Source organism: Dermacentor andersoni, chromosome 11 (genome assembly GCF_023375885.2).
Source record: "Dermacentor andersoni chromosome 11, qqDerAnde1_hic_scaffold, whole genome shotgun sequence".
Taxonomy (NCBI): domain Eukaryota; kingdom Metazoa; phylum Arthropoda; class Arachnida; order Ixodida; family Ixodidae; genus Dermacentor; species Dermacentor andersoni.
Window position 1 is genome coordinate 48,742,448 of NC_092824.1, and position 18,902 is coordinate 48,761,349.

Below are 18,902 nucleotides of genomic sequence, written 5' to 3' on the forward strand. Positions count from 1 at the left end.
GACACCAATTCTTTGACACCCTAGGCGTTGCCGATAATTTGATAAAAATTGTCAGTGGAGACCTCCTGCTCGAGGTTTGTTACAAATAGCAATACAAAAAGCCAACTAGTCTTATGAAATTGGGCGACATTCCAATTACCGGTCGTACTCCATTGATCCATGATTAACACAGCAGGAGCAATATCTGAGGCTGATCTTGTCGACAATTACCGGAACAGAACTCTTCGAGGACTGATAAGAACAGAAGGTGACTAATACGCAGAACATCAACATCAGGTGTTGAGGCACTGTGCTAAACAGAGAACATCACACATACGGTGTCATGCTCTGGTGCAAATAAAAATAAATGCCCACTGCGCTTCTCATACTGAGCTTTACATCCAGCGTTCTGCCACACATCATAGAAGCTAGATTTTCTTGGAGCAACTACTTGCGCACCGGTGCGCCACATGTTACTTGAGAGGGGAGAGGGCACCACTGCAACGCCACGTCACCGTCCCTCTCGGGTGCCTGTGTTCTCCGCGCGTTGCTCGTCCGAGTAAGCACTCACCTGCGACTTAACTACGCCTCAGTAATCACTATAAGTAAATTAATGTATAAAAAAGAAGATAAATGAAAGGAAAAACGTTCGAGGTAGTGGGTTTCGAACCTGTGAACCCATGCTCAGAAGCTGAAGGCCCTACAAACAGGGCTAAATCAGCGCCTCGTAGATTGCAGACCTGTGCAATGACCTTTCTGACATCCGGCTAAATGTACCGGAATTTCCATTGTCCAGCGCAGCGTGACGAAAGCAGAGACGTCCGAATCACCACAGCTTGCTCGGGAGCGCCTCCATTAGATTCTATGGTACTCAAAGAGAGTAACAAGACGTCGCAGACAGAAAAGCACCTGCATTGTGGTATTTCGCAAGCGTAGGAAAAACGTTTAAACGCACTTTCTTGCCCGACAGGAGTCCATGACTGGAAGAAACACTCAAAGCCGTTCAATTGGACATTATTGCTTTTGCATTAAGAACTCTCAATAAGTATTTAGGGGTCTCAGATTTTTAAGGCATCACCATACCTAACGGGATATCATATATGCGAGCTTAGTATAGACAACGCAGTTGCGTACTTAAGCGCTTTTATTATTGTTCCAGCAAGAACTTGCGGGACGCTTAAGCTTCGCCTCTAGGAGCGGAACGCCATAGCATTCAAACATCCCTAAATACTTTTAACACTTCCCGGTAACTGCAGAATATATAACTGTAATATTTACCCAGAAACTGGTGCCGACTACTATGAGCGAAGGATAGCGTTCTGGTAGAAGCGCGGCATTTTGACTGGGCCAATCTCGGAAATAGCGAACGCCCGCACCAAAAAAAAATGTTACGGCACTATCTGGTTTCGGCTGCGGTTTCTCACTTATATTCAACTGTAAGAAGGCGGTGCCGATCGGCACCGCCTTCTTAAAAATCGGCACCGCATGCCGAAAGGCATGCGGTGCCGATCTTGGGCTGTCATTCTCAAAATTCCGGGAAAATACTTTGCGAAGAATGTAAGAGAAGGTACGATCAACTTTTGTAATAGAATGTTGCTGCAAAAGAATCCGCATATAGACCATGCCAAAGAGTGAGGCGTGGTATATACATATACATTATTATCCGCGTGGGAAATTTTGCATGAAGGGACGCTGGCGCCGGACGCCGATACCGCATTTTCTGTGACAGGGGGACCTTAATGCTATCGCATTATAAACGTTCGTTCCACAAACGAATGGGAATACATGCAGAAAACGGGTGCCGTGGTGGAATGAGGATTGCAGAAGGACGCGAAAGAAACGAAACAAAGCACCGGGCATACTCCGCCGATGCCCTAGCAGGAAAAATTTCATCAGGTAAAACAGGCAAGTCACAGAGTAGCCGACACTACGACAGGCTGGTGCGCAAACTGAGGGAAGTATCCAAAGCGAAGGTTTACAGGAATTCAATTTTTTTTTCGTTCAGTCAAGCAGGTCATCGTAATGGAAACTTTGGGTGCGGTACATTTTTTCTTGACAATTATTTTTTCACATAGATTTCTATTAAGTACCTGTGTCTAACACGCTTAGCAGGCATCAACTTTGTCCCAAACAAGTAGAAACATTCTGATCATTCATTTTCAACTAAGATATGGTATAAATAGAAGTATTCACTAGACAGTATCACGCAACGGCGAAAGTGTCGTATCAGTACAGTTACGTAATTACGTGAAGAGCGTCCAGCTATGCTTGATTTTCATGTCAATGTTTATTGACAAATTTACTTACAAAGCTTTGGATATACTAACCATGCAAATAAATGTCGTTCCGTTTTGCATTTGGAGCATATATTCCTTTACGAAGGTCACATGCTGTCACGTATGTCATCACCGACAGGTAACAAAAACCAAGAATAAAACCAGCATATGCCAGTAGAAAGAAATGAATTACTGGACTGCGCTTGTATCATCTAATGAGCATCTGTGGACCTTCCATGTGACGTCATTGAATTGCGCATGTAGACTATCGTTCTGAGAGGCGCCTTGTGGTCTTGCGCTGCAAGCAGCGTGCTGGCGAGGCTTTCCACTCTTGCTTACGCAATAAAATGCACACATAATTTACTTCAATAAATTAACATTGTCTGAGCCATTAGCGTGTTAAACCGGTCTGGAGATGATCAGAATAATGTATTTTCAACTGGCACAGCTACAGCAAGTAGAAATAGCCCACTGAAGCCTGCACGATGTAGGACAACCTCGAAAACGATAGAGGTTTTAACTTTCCTCCATTCATTCTCATTATTCAGTTGTGTTTTCCGTGGCGGAAACTTTGTACCACAACCACCCTCATGAAGCAGGGAAAGCGCAAGTAAATGGCACCTGTCCCTCTTGTAATTAAAATGATGGCGGAGCATGGGCATGAATCCACTTACGGCGAGAGTACAGGTAAACTGACTCGACGGCTGACTCGGCTTGTATTGGCTCGCGGAACCGTATTTGTTGTGGCTCCATACTCGCCACTATTATAAATGTTGCGAGCTTGCTTGTCTGCAATCCATCTTTTGGTTAAAGATTGTGCAACAGAAATATGCGAGGGGCGGATTGGGCAGTAACGTATTTTGCTGAGCGATTGCACCGCTGGTCGTGCTGGACTTGAAATGCAATTTACAACTTTGGAGCAATCACACAAATCTGTCCCCAGTGTGCGGGGTATGACTGAGCTACGGCTATACACGACGCATGAGTGTTCGTTACCGAATAAGCGAGGAGAGTGCGAAGAAGTTGCAGTTCTGTATTGCTAGGGGTTGCCGAAGACAGCACTGCAATTTGAGGGTAACCGAACAAAGGGAGAACCACTCGTCAGGTGATAAGAACTACCTGTTTCATTTCAACTGAGCCAGAGAGTGCCACAGCAGTCACAAGAATTGTAGCATCTAGTAATCATACGGTAGTTCGGGAGAACTTAGCTTCTATACCTCCTACACTTCCACTGGTGCTGACACGAGGAACAATTTCTTCCCAGCAGGATGTGCACTTCACGTTGAGAGGAGCATAAAAAAGTAGTGACATCATCTGATAAATGAATTTTTTTCGTGGTAAATGAGGGTAAGTTTATTTAGATGATTCGGCGGACAGAGAGCACGCGTATTTGCCTCTGCTAGTGTTCGAAAATTCGCACAGTCGCGTCAAGCCAGTGGCGGACTCAAACGTCTCGTTTTTTTCAGATATGCGGTGTAAGTTTAACGGAAATACGGAATTGACAAAAGTTTTATTAGTTTCCGTTCTTTCTTGGCATTATGTGCACATGCGTAGTGATTTAACAACGCGCATTCGCGAATACACTCCAGTTTCTCGGCATCGAAACATCAGGCATGGTTGAAAAAAGAAACAACGAATACACGCTTCCTCACTTTAGCATGATGCACAAGCCAAGCCCAAGTACAAGCCGTCACGGTACCGAAGGTGCTTCATCTACTTTGGGCGCCTACACGTGAGCTTCACCGGGTGTCAATTTTTTATTGAATGCCGTTACCATTAGATACGAAGCATACAATAGGCTTTAGTATCTGTTCGTTTGTTCCCACTTAAAACGTTAAGAAAGTAAAACGTTTCGTTTTGACAGCAAACTTGAGCTTTGAAATCGGCAGCTTTCTTAGATCAACACGTGTCGATGCAAGGGCGGTGCGTAAATATTGCCATGTTCACCGCAAAAACAGCTGCTTAGAGCTCAGGATAAGATTTCTCAGGACGTAATGCGAACCTCCTTAAAGAAAATATTGTTTGTTTATGTATGATAATTTCGCTGCACCCCCACCACGGGATGCTATAGTTTGAAGGCCTGGGTTCAATCTCAGGTGCGACCACTGAATTTCGATGAATGCGCACTACAAGAAGGCCGGTATTTGCATTTATGTGATTGTTACCGAAGCTATCGTGGTGAAAATTTATGTTCAGACCTCTACTGTAGCATGCCTTTTATCAGGTCGTGGCTCTTGCACGAGAAACCTTGGAAATAGTTTTAACCACAGTGAACAACTGGCGTGCTGAACCGTGTTCGCTAGACAACTCGTCAAAGGGAACAATATATTTGTCATTTGCCAATTAAAAAAATATGTGACCAATTCAGTACCGCCCGCTCAAACATTTAATTTTTAGAAACATAAGCCCTGCGCATGAAAAGCAACAAGTTAGTTTAGGACGATTGCTTTTCTGTTTCCATGTGTTGCTTGAGAGGAAGCTTTAGCTCAGCGAGGGTGGCGATATGGCGTTTTTGGTCGATCATCATTGAAAGGTATATGTATAGTCAACAAAACAAACTAACCTTGTTCATCCATCGCACGCTCGAGAGCAGCACAATCACAATGCCAAGTACCCCGTTGCGCGTTTTTTCTTTATATTTCGCCGGGTTTCTTTGGAGCAAAGAAAAAACCAGCCAGTGAGATATATCGTGTTTTTCAAAGTGCTCTACAGCTTTGCGTATCACACTTAGGGTGTGCAGCCAATACTAGAAAGTTGAATAATAAACATAACTAAACCGTTGGTTAAGCAGCTTTAGCGCGGCTGCTCCTATCTAAATATGAGAAAGTATAATTCAATTTTCTCGGCAACCACTATACCAAATTTGACAAAGCTTGTTGCATCTAAAAGAAAAAATTTAAATGCCGTGAGTGTTAGTTCCGAATTTTTTATTTAGGTCGTCATTTTGTTTTAAAAAAATTGAAAAAATCGCAAATTTTAAGAAAGTGAAGCTATCAAGTTTACAACTCTAACTAAGCAATGACAAATGATATCAGAAGTATGTCAATGGCATATAAAAGTACATCTAAAGCGGAGAAAATTGATGTTACACATGAATCTCAACAAATGTATTTATATGTAAATACAGCTTTTGCTGAACGCTTGTACGCAATGTAACGAATTCACGTGAGATATAAATTGTCATATCGTATTTGTCTTTTTTGAATAATCTAATGGGTGCCGTTAACAGAACCGCGGTATTTGTGCTCGAGGCAGAGCTATTATTCCGTAAACTTCGTGTTCCTATTTTTTCGAACTTCCGAATTTTTGAAAATTCTTTTAACAAAATTGACGCTTTAAATAGAAATTCTGCTTCCAGCAGTCACTACAATTTACCTTTCGCTCTCGAATGGAACAAATTTCCTTAAAATCGGTCCAGGGTTTATCTCAGAAAAGTGTTTCTGCATTTTACATGTATTTGAATAGGCCGCGTCGGAGTTGAGCCCGAGCTAAAGCTTCTTCTTAAGGGCGACAAATTTTCATTAAAGAGAAAACAGACGTTTATGGCTTGGAGTTGTTTGACTGATGAAGGTATATTTTTCAGTTTTTATTATTTTTTTTTTGAGAGCTGGAATCTACATTACCGGCCTGTAAATTGTTTTTAAATGACCAAACTTGGGCGACTTTATGCGACAGCGATAATGAACTGGCAAGTCGTGGTATTCGACGGCTCACTTTACCATTTCTGAACAAATGCAGTGGCACATCGCATTTCAGCTACTTTCTTGCTGCGCATTGTATCTGTCTTATGGTATTTTTCATGCTGTTCTCACGATAAGCTTCATGAAATTCTTAGATAGGCTCCAGCGAGTGACATAGTGCAAACAAACTTAGCACCACCTGAACAGAAATATTTATGAACTCCATTCTAGCTCATTATTATTTCATTCAGACTCGTCATTTTGTACGTAAGTGTTCCAATTAAGACTTGGCTCAGAGACAAACATCTCTTTTGTATTCATGAGAGTAAGTCAACTGGGCCGATAATTTCAAATAATACCCAAAATACGATATATTCCTTATAGTTGCGCGATCCATGAGTCATGGTTGTTTATAGCGTGAAAACGCCACATTCGCCACGGCATTTGCCGTATCACGAAATGCGGGTAAAAATGCACAACTTCCTAATATCAGCGCAGGTTTACATCATAACTGCAGAAGCCATCTGCACATTGGCATCTTTTTGCTCCAACCTGTTTTATTGATGGAAAAAATGTGTTCCATGCGGCAAAAAATTCTATTCCGAAATTATTGTTTTGTATTCTGTCACTGTGGTAAGTGGAGCACATATTTTACATAGCAAACTGCATAGGACCCGTTGTACATGCTCCAAAAGTGAAGCTGGCAGTGTTCATGCAAGTGACGGTGCCGTTTAGTCCATGGTGCAGGAGTGCCCTGCACCGTACATTGCCCCGATTGTGCCATTCGGGCTATGCCAGCCAGCATAGTCAGTCTTTATTGAGAGCGAAACATCACAAACAGCGCGTTTACGAAACAGGGCTAATAAGACATAATTTCAACTTTTTTTGTCTCAGCTAGTAACTGTCTGACCAATACTTTATTAATTGCAGGATTTCTGACGACGCGTTGCGTTACCAAGGAAACACGCAGCACACGCCAATAACTGGCGAGACTTGCAACGTCGACGGTACGTAGGCGATGGCCATTTGCCACCGGTGCGTCTTGCGAAAACACTTCACAACAAACGTAGCAGATAGCCCCTACAGTTACCGTGGCAGCGGTGCACTTATTGCGTATAAGAATGTACTTTACTAGCATGCTTATTTGTGCTTATCTGAATGTACGCAAATTCAAACATAACCGATGCCGTAGACGCTTTTGAATGAATTTGTTCTCATATCGGCGAACTGCGAATGCACGCTCCTAGGGAGTAGCGTCAGAAACCGAGAGTGTACATTCCAATGCAGTGATTAATTCACTCGTAATTGGGATCATCGCTTGACCATTGGTCTACAATTTTGTTTGCCAAGCAGATTCTGAGTGCGTTCATCGTGCTAACATCGTTATGTTTCCGTTAAACCGATCAATGAAAGAAAGAGAAAAGCAGAAGGCAGGAAGGTTAACCAGAATAGCGTCCGGTTGGCTACCCTATACCGGGGGAATCGGAAAGCAGAAACAACGAGGACACGGAGAGAGAGGAGGGAAGGAAAAAATGAATTAGCTGCGAGTTCGCTGACGCGAGTGGTCTAGTAGAAATTGCGTTGTTACTAGCAGACGTTCACACAAGCCAGTTAAACCAATCAAGCTGGTTGACAAAGCAAGTGCTTCGGTGCGAATGCAGAGTAAGATGTGCCATTAGGGCGCCGTTTCAGATGTCTTTACGGGAGGGTCGTAGCGGTACTGCCACGTTTTAGGCAGAGTGTAAGAATTGCTCACCAATAGCATGTTACGAGGAGCCGACATGTGCCGCTGCGGCCGAATGCAGAAGTAACACTAAACAACTTAAAGCAACCTAAAACAGTTTATATTGAACCTTCATTTTTCCTGCCAAGCAAACCATGCTACAGCCGCAGCATAAGCAACCTTAAAAAAATAATGAACATGTCATGCAAGGAAACACAAAATTGGTGGCTAGTTGTTCGCGCTCTGTTGCCAGACATTTCTACCAAATATCCGAAATATGCGCTTCTGAAACGTAAATATTATTCGTATTGAATGATTAACAATCACAGTACCCAACAATTTCCAATGAGTGTGCCACTACTTCAAAATTGCAACGCTTTGTTAACGCAACGTTAATTGCAACGCTTTGCTGACACACCATCCTTCCAAACTGAATGTTCATTTTTGTAAGGTGATTAGCATTTGGATACATAAAGCATTTTTCGCTCGGCCAGTATCTGCGCAACCTCTTTCGCAGGCCTGACGAATGTTGCGACTTTGACGGCGCTTCTAATAAAGTTGAGAATAGCAGACAATGAGATATAACGGTTGCCAGCAAGTACGGACGCGAGCACCAGAAGTAGAAACGGACAGGACAACGTTGGACTTACAAATGAAGTTTATCGTGAATACATTCCGAAAATATCCGCCACACGCATGCATATACACCCATGAACAATAACAAGGTTTGTAGTCAAAAGATATACACGTACACAAAAGCCTTTCGACTACAAACCTTGTTATTGTTCATGGGTGTATACGCATGCGTGGCGGATATTTGTGGAATGTATTCACAATAAACTCCAGATTTAACTACCGCGTTGTCCTGTCCGTTTCTACTTCTTGTGCTCGCGTCCGTACTTGCTGGAAACCGTTATATGTTCACCACGCACCAACTGGCCCAGCAAACTACTCTACTAAAGCAAACAATAAAAATGAGGACCTTAAATTATGCCCGTGTAATCGTGCTGTAGTTCAATCGAAGTCAAAGATAATGAAACTTAAATCATCAGTTCTTGTGCTTGGGAATTCGCGTTTGCTTTCTGTGACGTACGAAGGCGGAGACAGAAAGACATTTGGGTGTAATAATCCCCCGCAGGGGCGTCTGCGTCAGCAGGCGTTTGGTGTGTTGCGACACCACGTACCCGAGCACACGAGGGTTGGACCCTCCCGCGTGTAGCCGTGCGCGGCTTTGCCGTGTCCGGGGAAAGGGGGATCCTGGGGGTTGAGCCGATGCCGGGTGTATGGACCTTTAAGGCCCCCCGGTGGAGGCAACACACCTCTTTGGCCTCTGCTTCACGTAGACGGCACCCCCGGACTGACCCACCCGGGGGAAATCGGCAGTCGCCTTTTCCTGTCTCTCTCTCTCTGTCCTCAAACCTTCGTCTTTATCTCTCACTTTTTGATCTTTCCTGTCTTCTTCTCTCTTCCAGTTACTTCCTTTCTTCACGGCGGCAAGGGTTAACCTTGTGTGAATAGCCAACCTAGGTTATTTCATATTTGGTTATAGTGGTAATGTACAGCTGGCGTTTGCAGGCCGTGTTTCACAGGCCCTGCAGCGTCCCCTTGTAGGACTCCACGGTGGGTGGCTGGCGTTACTGCCGAAATTACAATCTCTTATGGCTTCTCCTTTCCCCCCACTACCTGATCGCTCCCTGAAGAGGGGGCGCACCGATGATGTCTTAGAATTTTTTGCCCATCAAAAAGAAACTTTTCCTCGATTCCATGTAGTCCACTCCGAAACACCAAACAAAGCCGTTCGAACAATCTCACCATTCCTCGTGTCCAAGACTCTGACCCAAGTTTTTGGTACAGGGTACAAAGCATCCAGAATGGCAAGCGGTGATCTCCTCTTGGAGCTCCGCAACCTGAAGCAGTATGAAAAGCTACCCAATCTAGTATCTTTTGGCGACGCCAAAGTAACAGTAACATCGCATCGTACTATGAATACCAGCCATGGTGTAGTCTCCGATGATGATCTCTTGGAGCTGACTGAGGCTGAGCTCTTGGAGGGCTTCAGCGAGCAGAACGTCATCAACGTTAGGCGAATTAAGATGAGGCGTGATAATAAGGAAATTCAGACCAAACACCTGATTCTCACTTTTGGCACAAGTGTTTTGCCCGAGTCCATCGAGGCCGGCTATATCAAGCTCCGTGTTCGCCCATATGTTCCAAATCCCCTGCGTTGCTTCAAATGCCAGCGTTTCGGTCACAGTTCACAGAGCTGTCGAGGCCGCCAAACCTGCGCGAAATGCAGTGCTCATGAGCACACCTCTGAAACGTGTGAAAACTCTCTCCATTGTGTAAACTGTGAAGGGGAGCACGCTGCATACTCGCGGTCGTGCCCATCGTGGAAGAAAGAAAAGGAAATAGTTACAATTAAAGTAAAAGAAAACATAAGTTTCAAAGAGGCACGCAGGCGGGTATCCTTCCTGCCAAAGCACACCTTTGCCGATGTGGCGCGTCAGGGGGCAGCGCCACAACGGTCTCCGGCGGCTGTCCGACCCACACCCAGTGAGGCGGCAGTGACGCCATCCGCCCCCTCGGCGGCTGCAGCTAACGCTGCTACGCCACCACAGCAGACGGGGCCATCGACCCCGAAGGTGGGCACAGCCGAGGCTGCCCCAACCTCCCCGGCCCCTTCCAGCGCTGGCAACAGCCGGCGCAGCCAGATCCCTCAGGGAGCCCCATCGACCTCCGGGCTGGTGGGCGCAGAGGTCTTGCCCTCCAAGGCGGGACTCTCTCGGGAAACATCTCGCTCGCAAGAGCACGTGTCCGGCGCCTCACAAGAGGCAATGGACACTACACCTATCCTCAAGGCGCACCAAGCGCCTAAGGAGCGGCGAGGCTCCCTCGAACGCTCCAGAAAGAACAAAACCCCTATTACAGGGCCCCGAAAGGGCTCTGTAATCTAAGGCATCCCTTCCGTTTCCGTAAACACAGCACTTATTTACTTCCAATATGGACACACAAATAATCCAATGGAACGTCAGAGGTCTTCTTAGGAATCTCGATGATCTACAAGAACTCATCTACCAACACAATCCAAAAGTGCTGTGTTTACAGGAAACACACTTAAAACCAAAACACACAAACTTTCTCCGACCGTATGTCACGTTTCGCAAAGATCGCGATGATGCTGTCGTATCATCAGGCGGTGTTGCCATTTTGGTTCATAAAAATATTTCCTGTCAGCGTTTACAGCTACAAACGCCCCTTGAAGCAGTGGCGGTTCGAGCTGTTCTTCTAAGTAAACTCGTCACCATTTGCTCGCTCTATGTACCCCCACACTTCAAATTAAACAAACATGAATTTCAGTCATTTATAGACGAATTGCCAGAACCTTATCTTGTCCTCGGCGATTTCAATGCGCACAGCTCCCTGTGGGGCGACTCTCGTATAGATGCGCGAGGTCGTCTTGTTGAACAGTTCCTTTTTTCTTGTGGTGCGTGCCTTCTGAATAAGAAGGATCCCACATATTACTCTCTAGCAAACAGAACCTTTTCTTCAATCGATCTCAGCATAGTCTCTCCTTCTATTCTGCCCGAACTCGAATGGGAAGTTACAAAGAACCCTTACGGAAGCGATCACTTCCCCATACTAATACTAACACCTCAAGAAAACGAATATCCACCACAGGCACCTCGGTGGAAGATTGAGACAGCTGATTGGGACAAATTTCGAACTCTTACTGGTATCTCATGGCATGACATCTCCTCCTTAGAAATTGATGCAGCTGTGGAGTATTTTACAGCCTTTATAATAGATGCCGCATCTAAATGAATATCACAAGTAAATGGCCTCTCGTGCAAACGGCGCGTCCCGTGGTGGACCGACGATTGTAGGATCGCACGTAAAAAACAGAACAAAGCGTGGTGTTTGCTACGCGCTTCTCCCACTGCAGAAAATCTTATCCACTTTAAAAAAGTAAAATCCGAAGGCAGGCGAACCCGCCGACAGGCCAGAAGAGAAAGCTGGCAGAAGTTTTTATCGGGCATCAACTCGTACACAGATGAGGCCAAAGTCTGGAGCAGGGTTATTAGGATAATAGGGCGACAAGCACAATCACTCCCTCTGGTAAACACACGAGGCGATACCCTGCAAGCTCAGGCAGACTCACTTGGGGAGCACTTTGAGGGCGTCTCGAACTCAACCCATTATTCTCAGTCCTTTCTCAAATATAAACAGATAGAAGAATGTAAGCCAATAATTAGAAACTCCAGGCAGAATGAACCCTATAACCGGCCTTTCAGTATTGCCGAGTTGAGAGCTGCGTTGAACACATGCAAAAGCACTGCACCGGGACCTGACAGAGTCATGTATGATATGATCAGAAACTTGCATACTGACACACAAGTTACACTACTCACACTTTACAACACTATTTGGGCTGCGGGATACCTCCCATCTACATGGAAAGAGGCGATTGTCGTTCCTGTCCTGAAGCAAGGAAAAGACCCCTCCTTGACAGCAAGTTATCGTCCAATAGCTCTTACGAATTGTTTGTGTAAGCTCTTCGAAAAAATGATAAATCACAGACTCATACACTTCCTTGAATTCAACAATATACTCGATCCCTATCAGTGTGGCTTCAGACAAGGGCGGTCAACAACAGATCATCTTGTGCGCATTGAAGGATATATTCGCGATACCTTTGTACACAAACAGTATTTCCTCTCCATATTCCTCGATATGGAGAAGGCATATGATACAACATGGCGCTACGGGATCTTGCGAGATTTGTCGGGAATGGGCATCTGTGGAAATATGTTGAAAGTAATTGAAAGCTATTTGTCCAATCGTACCTTCCGTGTAAAATTCGGCAATGCACTGTCACGTCCCTTTACCCAGGAAACTGGTGTACCCCAGGGAGGCGTGCTCAGCTGCACTCTCTTTATTGTTAAGATGAACAAACTACGTGCTTCACTACCACCTGCCATTTTTTATTCCGTATACGTAGACGATATACAAATAGGCTTCAAATCCTGCAACCTCACAGTATGCGAAAGACAGGTACAGCAGGGATTAAACAAAGTGTCCAAATGGGCAGACCAAAACGGATTTAAGGTCAACCCCCACAAAAGTTCTTGTGTTCTCTTCACAAGAAAGAGAGGCCTGGTCCCCGATCCTTGTGTAGAACTGGGCGGACAACAAATTCCTGTCAACAAAGAACACAAATTCCTAGGTATTATTCTTGACTCCAGGCTCACTTTCATTCCTCACTTAAAACATCTTAAAGAAAAATGTCTTAGAACAATGAACTTACTTAAAATACTCTCCCACACAACGTGGGGTAGCGACAGACAGTGTTTATTGAATATTTACAGGAGCCTAGTTCGATCACGGTTACATTATGGTGCCGTAGTATACCACTCTGCTGCACCGAGCGCGCTTAAGATGTTAGATCCCGTACACCATCTGGGTATCCGTCTGGCCACTGGCGCATTTAGGACAAGCCCTGTTGAAAGTTTATATGTAGAGTCGGATGAGTGGCCACTCCATCTTCAGCGAACCAACATCAGCTTAACGTATTTTCTCAAGGTTCGCTCTAATAAGGAACATCCGTGTTTCACAACCATTAACGACTTCACGTGTGAAACACTTTTTAATAACAGACCCTCTATGAGACTTCCTTTCTCACTGCGTGCAAGAGAACTTAGCAAGGAAATGGATGTCCCAATTCTCGAACAACGCCTAATGCCTTCAGCTAAGCTAGTACCGCCCTGGGAGTGGCAGCTGATAGAGTGTGACACATCGTTTGTAGAGGTCACTAAACATGCGCCAGAGACACATATCAAAATGCATTTCTTGGAGCTCCAGTACAAGTACTCGTGCACAGAGTTTTACACAGACGCTTCTAAGTCGCATGCCGGGGTGTCCTACGCTGCCATTGGTCCATCCTTCTCGGAATGCGGTGTACTGCACCCTGAAACAAGTATATTTACGGCTGAGGCCCATGCACTATGGTCGACTGTGAAACATATCAGAAAATCAAATATTCAAAAAACAATTTTATTTACAGACTCCCTAAGCGTAGTGAAAGCCTTGAAGTCACACTGTAAACACAGAAACCCCGTAATTACTGAGCTCTATTCCATTCTCTGTAGAGCGTATATGTCTAACCAGCATGTCATTGTATGCTGGGTGCCTGGACATAGGGGCATCGAGGGGAACGTTCTAGCAGACCAGATGGCCACATCAATTTCATTGCATACAGTTAACCCTACCGCTTCGGTCCCTGTCACAGACGTGAAGCCTTTTTTAAGAAGGAAACTGCGAAACCACTGGCAACGTAAGTGGGACGCAGAAGTAAACAACAAACTACACGTGATAAAGCCACAATTAGGTTCTTGGCCCTCCGTAACAAAAGCACGGCGAACAGATGTCCTATTCTGTCGCCTCAGAATAGGACACACATTTGGCACACATAACTTTTTACTCACTGAAAATGATCCTCCAACCTGTGGTAGATGCGGGGAGAGGCTGACCGTCCTCCACGTCCTCCTGGAGTGCCGGCTAGCCGAATCTGAGAGAAAGAAACATTTTCCCCTAGCATACCAGCAGCAGATCCCCCTTCATCCAGTAATGTTACTCGGCCCAGAACCGCTATTTGACACCAACGCAGTCCTAAGTTATCTGAAAGATGTTGTGTTACATGTAATTAGCCCCATACGTTCATAGCGTCTCCTCTCTTCGGAGGCTGGCGCTGTGATAGTTCTTTTGTATAGCACGTGCCTCTAGGCCCTTGTGTTTCAAGGGCTCCGGTGAGGCAACAGTGCTCCAGGTATTTTTATTATCTCATATATTTTCTATTCTGTGTCACTCTTTTACGATGGATTTTATGGTTCATAGTATACGTCATTAGTCATCGCCATAATTTTATAGTAAGTAGATTTTACGCACTTTAAAGCGACTATTTTAGGCCACTTTACAGCCAAGTCACATCTTCCATAATACATCAACATCAACACTTGTCATGGCGCTCTTTGGCCAAACCTGGCCCTTGCGCCACTAAACACAACACATCATCATCATTGGGTGTAATAATGCCACAAACTTTCTTAGCTGGCTCCCCCCCCCCTTAATATTGTAAATAAAGGTGTATTCAAAGATGCGCCGTGTCCCTGCAGTTTTAACGCTAATTTCAATAGCGTCGGCGGTCATCATGAGGAGGGCTCTCCCGTATTTTTGCCGTTTATTCTATCGCGTTTTCCTTTTTTCGATTGCACGCAATTTCTGCCCAGCTATAACGAAGGTGTTCCCCTACCCAGAATACTTGCAGCGCTAGCTATATAGTTCACGCTTTGAACGTACTTTGAGTTGCATAGTTCAGTGGCGTTGTCCGATGAATCATCACTTCTGCATTACCTTAGAAGGAGATCTGCTCTCTGCAACATGAGTCTTACATATGTGCATTGAGCAATCTTTTTTAAAGTTGTCCTATAGTCTATTGATGGCCTACACAGGAACATTGGCGAGGAAAGCCGTTTTAGTGCTCGCAATGAGCTGGTAAACCTGGTGTGCTTATGGCCGGTGCTTATGAACTTCAGCTACACGAGCCACGAAAGGGGGTTCGGATAAGCACTTTCTCAAAGGCGAGTGCGTTGTTGGCCGACGCACCTATCTTTCATAGAAGGTGAATAAATTAAGGGCAGACGTCAAACAGAAATTTAAAATCCCTCCGTAGAAAAGCATCCTCTCACTTTTTCTTTGTCGTCATCTGCGTCGGCCTATGTGTGCAGCTCATAATAGAGGAACAATAAGCAAGAACTTCGTGAGGCAGCTAATGTGCTCATTACTAGGTAATGCAGCAAATATATTGGGTCAAGGGTTCCACGCACAAGAAACCGACGTGATGTCATGTGACGACTGCACAACATTGATCGCGCTCGGCTTCCCCATGGCCAAGAAGTTCTTGCATGCTTTCAAGACATAGTTGCAGAAAGAAAAAGCACCCCTTACGGAAGTACAAGAGTAACGTTTCCCTACAACAAAAACTTCTTGCGTTGCACAATGAGCATGAAATATCAATTTCCTATGAATTGCCCTTGCACTACAGCGAATAAACACCTTTACTATACTTTTACGCCGTACAGGTGTCCCTCACAGTGGCATCACAAGTTACCAGTGCCTGGGGTCCGTCGGCAGCCTCTATCACGCAAGGCCCAGCACAAGCCACGCTGGCATGGAGAAAGCTTCAGCCACTTTCGAAGACGGTGTCACGTAAGTTCCCATTTAGAAAAGTTAAATTAATAGGCAACTCGGAGACGGCAGGGATTGTTAGCCGGTATAACAATGATGCGTCTACTGGGTAATTGTTCCTTGAGAAGCCTAGCTCCGATGGCTGAAACAGGTACTGCATCAGCAGTTTTGAGCGTTCGGCCGGCGAAGCCTGCCTTGACATATTTCATGGCTGCGAAAGCCTGACCGGACACGGACAGAGTAAGAACAATGCTCGATGCCTTCGGAAGGAACGCTTTATTGTTCGAATGCGTGCCAAATGTTAAACGGCTTGATACAAAGACTGAGTGAAATTTGAACCTGGTAGTTTTTCTTCGTACACTATATATAGGCATTGAGTTATGACATATGATGTCCGCCGGAGAGTCAGTCCCCTGTAGCTGTCAGAGGTAGAGTGAATAGTATTGACTGCCTTTGAAGCGTTAAGATTACGTTACGGTTCATAACGCAGAAGGTGCCCTAAAAACCGCAGAATTGTTTTAGCTCAGGAGAAACACTCTTTTTCAAAGCCGAACGTCTCACTCGTGAGGACACATTTCAGGACTTTTGCCTGAATACTCCTTGTGAGCGTGTCGAAATTGCACAATATTTGGTGTACAGACCATGTAAGTTTCATAACTCACCATCACTTCCAGGTAGTTTACTCGCTTACACTGGTTATATATAGGATATACATGGTGTATGAAAAAATAACACTTCTGTAATACTTGCCACTAGAACGAAGATTGTTCTTGCTTTGAAGCTTATCGTGACAAACCACTAAAAGCACTAGTGTCCAATATTTGTCATTTCAGAGCCCAAATTCAGCGCTAAACATAAAAGCCGCAGGTTAGCGCTCAAACTGACCAAATCGCCTTACCATAAACGCGCGATTTAGTTTGTCAAGCTGGCAATTGGCCAAAATATGTTTTTGGCGTCCTGCTACAACACTCACCTATATTGAGCTCCTTTGCCCGTCTACTTGCAGGAATGCTGATGGAACCGGAGGAAGGGAACAGCGAGTGTCGTGCGGTGTCTGTGGCAATGTTTTCAGCAGTCGGGATGCGTTACACAAGCACGCCAATGGACACACGGGCGACACAACCTACATTTGCAGAGAGTGTGATCAATCGTCTGCGATTCAGTCGAAGTTTGCACGACCTTGCCGCAAGCGTTCTGGCGTAAACCATAAATGCGAAACATGTGGTAAATTGTTAGGCCGGGCTGATAATCTAGCTGATCATTACCGCACGCATACAGACGAGAGACCCTACAAATGCCCTATATGTGCTAAATCGTTCCGGCGTTCTCATCACCTAGATGTCCATAAGCGCACGCATACAGGTCAGAGACCCTATAGTTGCAAAACATGCGGCAAATCATTCGCGAAGATGTGGAGTCTCAGTGCACACCAGTACACTCACACAGACGAGAAACCCCACGTCTGTTATACATGTACTAAAGCATTCAAAACCAAAATAGGACTTAAGAGTCATCTCAGCTCGCATACCAACGACAGGCCTTTCGTTTGCAAAATATGCAATCTATCTTTTAAGCACCACCCCAGTCTCGCTCGTCATTGCCAAAGCGTGCACCTGATTTGAATGCGGTATCACTGCAGGAAGCGTGGATTTCGTATCGCAGAGAAACAAACCCTCGACGGACATATGTGCCAGCATAATACGTGTCAATTATGTGGAGATTCATTTAGAGATGCATTTCAACTCACGGCACATCTCGTGAAGCATAGTTATGGGCAGCCGTAACAGTGTAAATCGCCCGCGGCTTTTGCGTACTGCAGCGTGAGAGTGAAGCCATGCAGGAAAACAATGCTGACATTCTTCGATAAGAGTGAGAAACCAACTAAACGCATCGTGTGCAGAGACCGGCTTCTTTTGAAATTTAAAACGCCTTAGCGAAATACACTATGTAAATGATGCCATCTCGTTTCTAGAAATTACGAGGCAAGTGTTCGTTGCGATAAATATTTTTTGTCGTTCAATGTCGAGGTGCAGTGCAGGTTCTCGTCAGCACTCGCTGTGTGAAGAACAATGTGTTCGCCAACGTAGCTTTAGCAAGCTCATTTCGGGATAAATTCCGATGGGCGGCAAGCATGCGTTTCTTAAACTAGAAGGTTGAAATACCGGCACAAAATCTTTGACTAGTTGTTTAGTTAGGGAAACGATGTGTGCAAACGTTTTCACAATGTACTAGCAAACAACTTTTATTGAGCCATTACAATAGTCATTTTCGATTGTGAAGGGAAGGCATCATAACTCATTAGGAAGCCGCTAAAAAGATTCTGTCTGAGGAAACTATTTGAAAGAATTGTGAACTCTAGATTACAAAACTACTTAGAGGACAGTGAAATCACTCCAAACACTACGTTTGGATTCAGACTCAAGCTCTCAACTCAAGACATCCTCCTACAGTTGAAGGAAGAAGTCCTAACAAATATACCAAGATCGAGCGAACACGTTGTCATGGCCATCGACATAAAGGGCGCTTTTGATAACGTAAGCCACCAAGGAATACTCGATGGCCTGGCTGAAACAAACTGCGGAGAGCGGATATGCAACTATGTTTGCAGCTTTTTAAACCAACGAACCGCTGAGATTAAATTTGGCGCAGTAGAAATCAAGACCTTCAAGGCACCTAACAAGGGCACTCCCCAGGGCGCAGTGATCTCGCCAACGCTATTTAACGTGGTGATGATAGGCCTTGCAAGGAAACTACAAGAAATCCCGGGTATCCAGCACGCCCTATATGCGGATGATATTACAGTCTGGTGTGTCACCGGGTCGCTACGTGAAAAAGAAGAACGATTACAAGCAGCTGCTTGTGAAAACGAGCATACGTGCGAGCCAGAGGGCTGCAATGCGCGTCAGAGAAATCTGAGATTACACGAGCATGGAGAGGGAAAGGGAATCGTAACGTCCCGACGGACCCTGCCCTTAAACTGGAAATCAGACTTGGCAATGATGC

General features: G+C 45.0%; 1 protein-coding gene across 1 annotated transcript in view; it reads left to right on the forward strand.

Moving 5' to 3' along the window:
- Positions 1-18,469, forward strand: part of LOC129381371 (uncharacterized) — a 51,211-nt gene extending 32,742 nt beyond the window's left edge. Inside the window, exons 6-8 of the mRNA XM_055064158.2 lie at positions 6,866-6,942; positions 15,794-15,920; positions 16,906-18,469. Of these exons, the coding sequence (XP_054920133.1) occupies positions 6,866-6,942; positions 15,794-15,920; positions 16,906-17,521 (820 nt within the window). The 3' untranslated portion in view covers positions 17,522-18,469. The remainder of the gene's footprint in view (positions 1-6,865; positions 6,943-15,793; positions 15,921-16,905) is intronic.
- Positions 18,470-18,902: the final 433 nt, after the last annotated feature.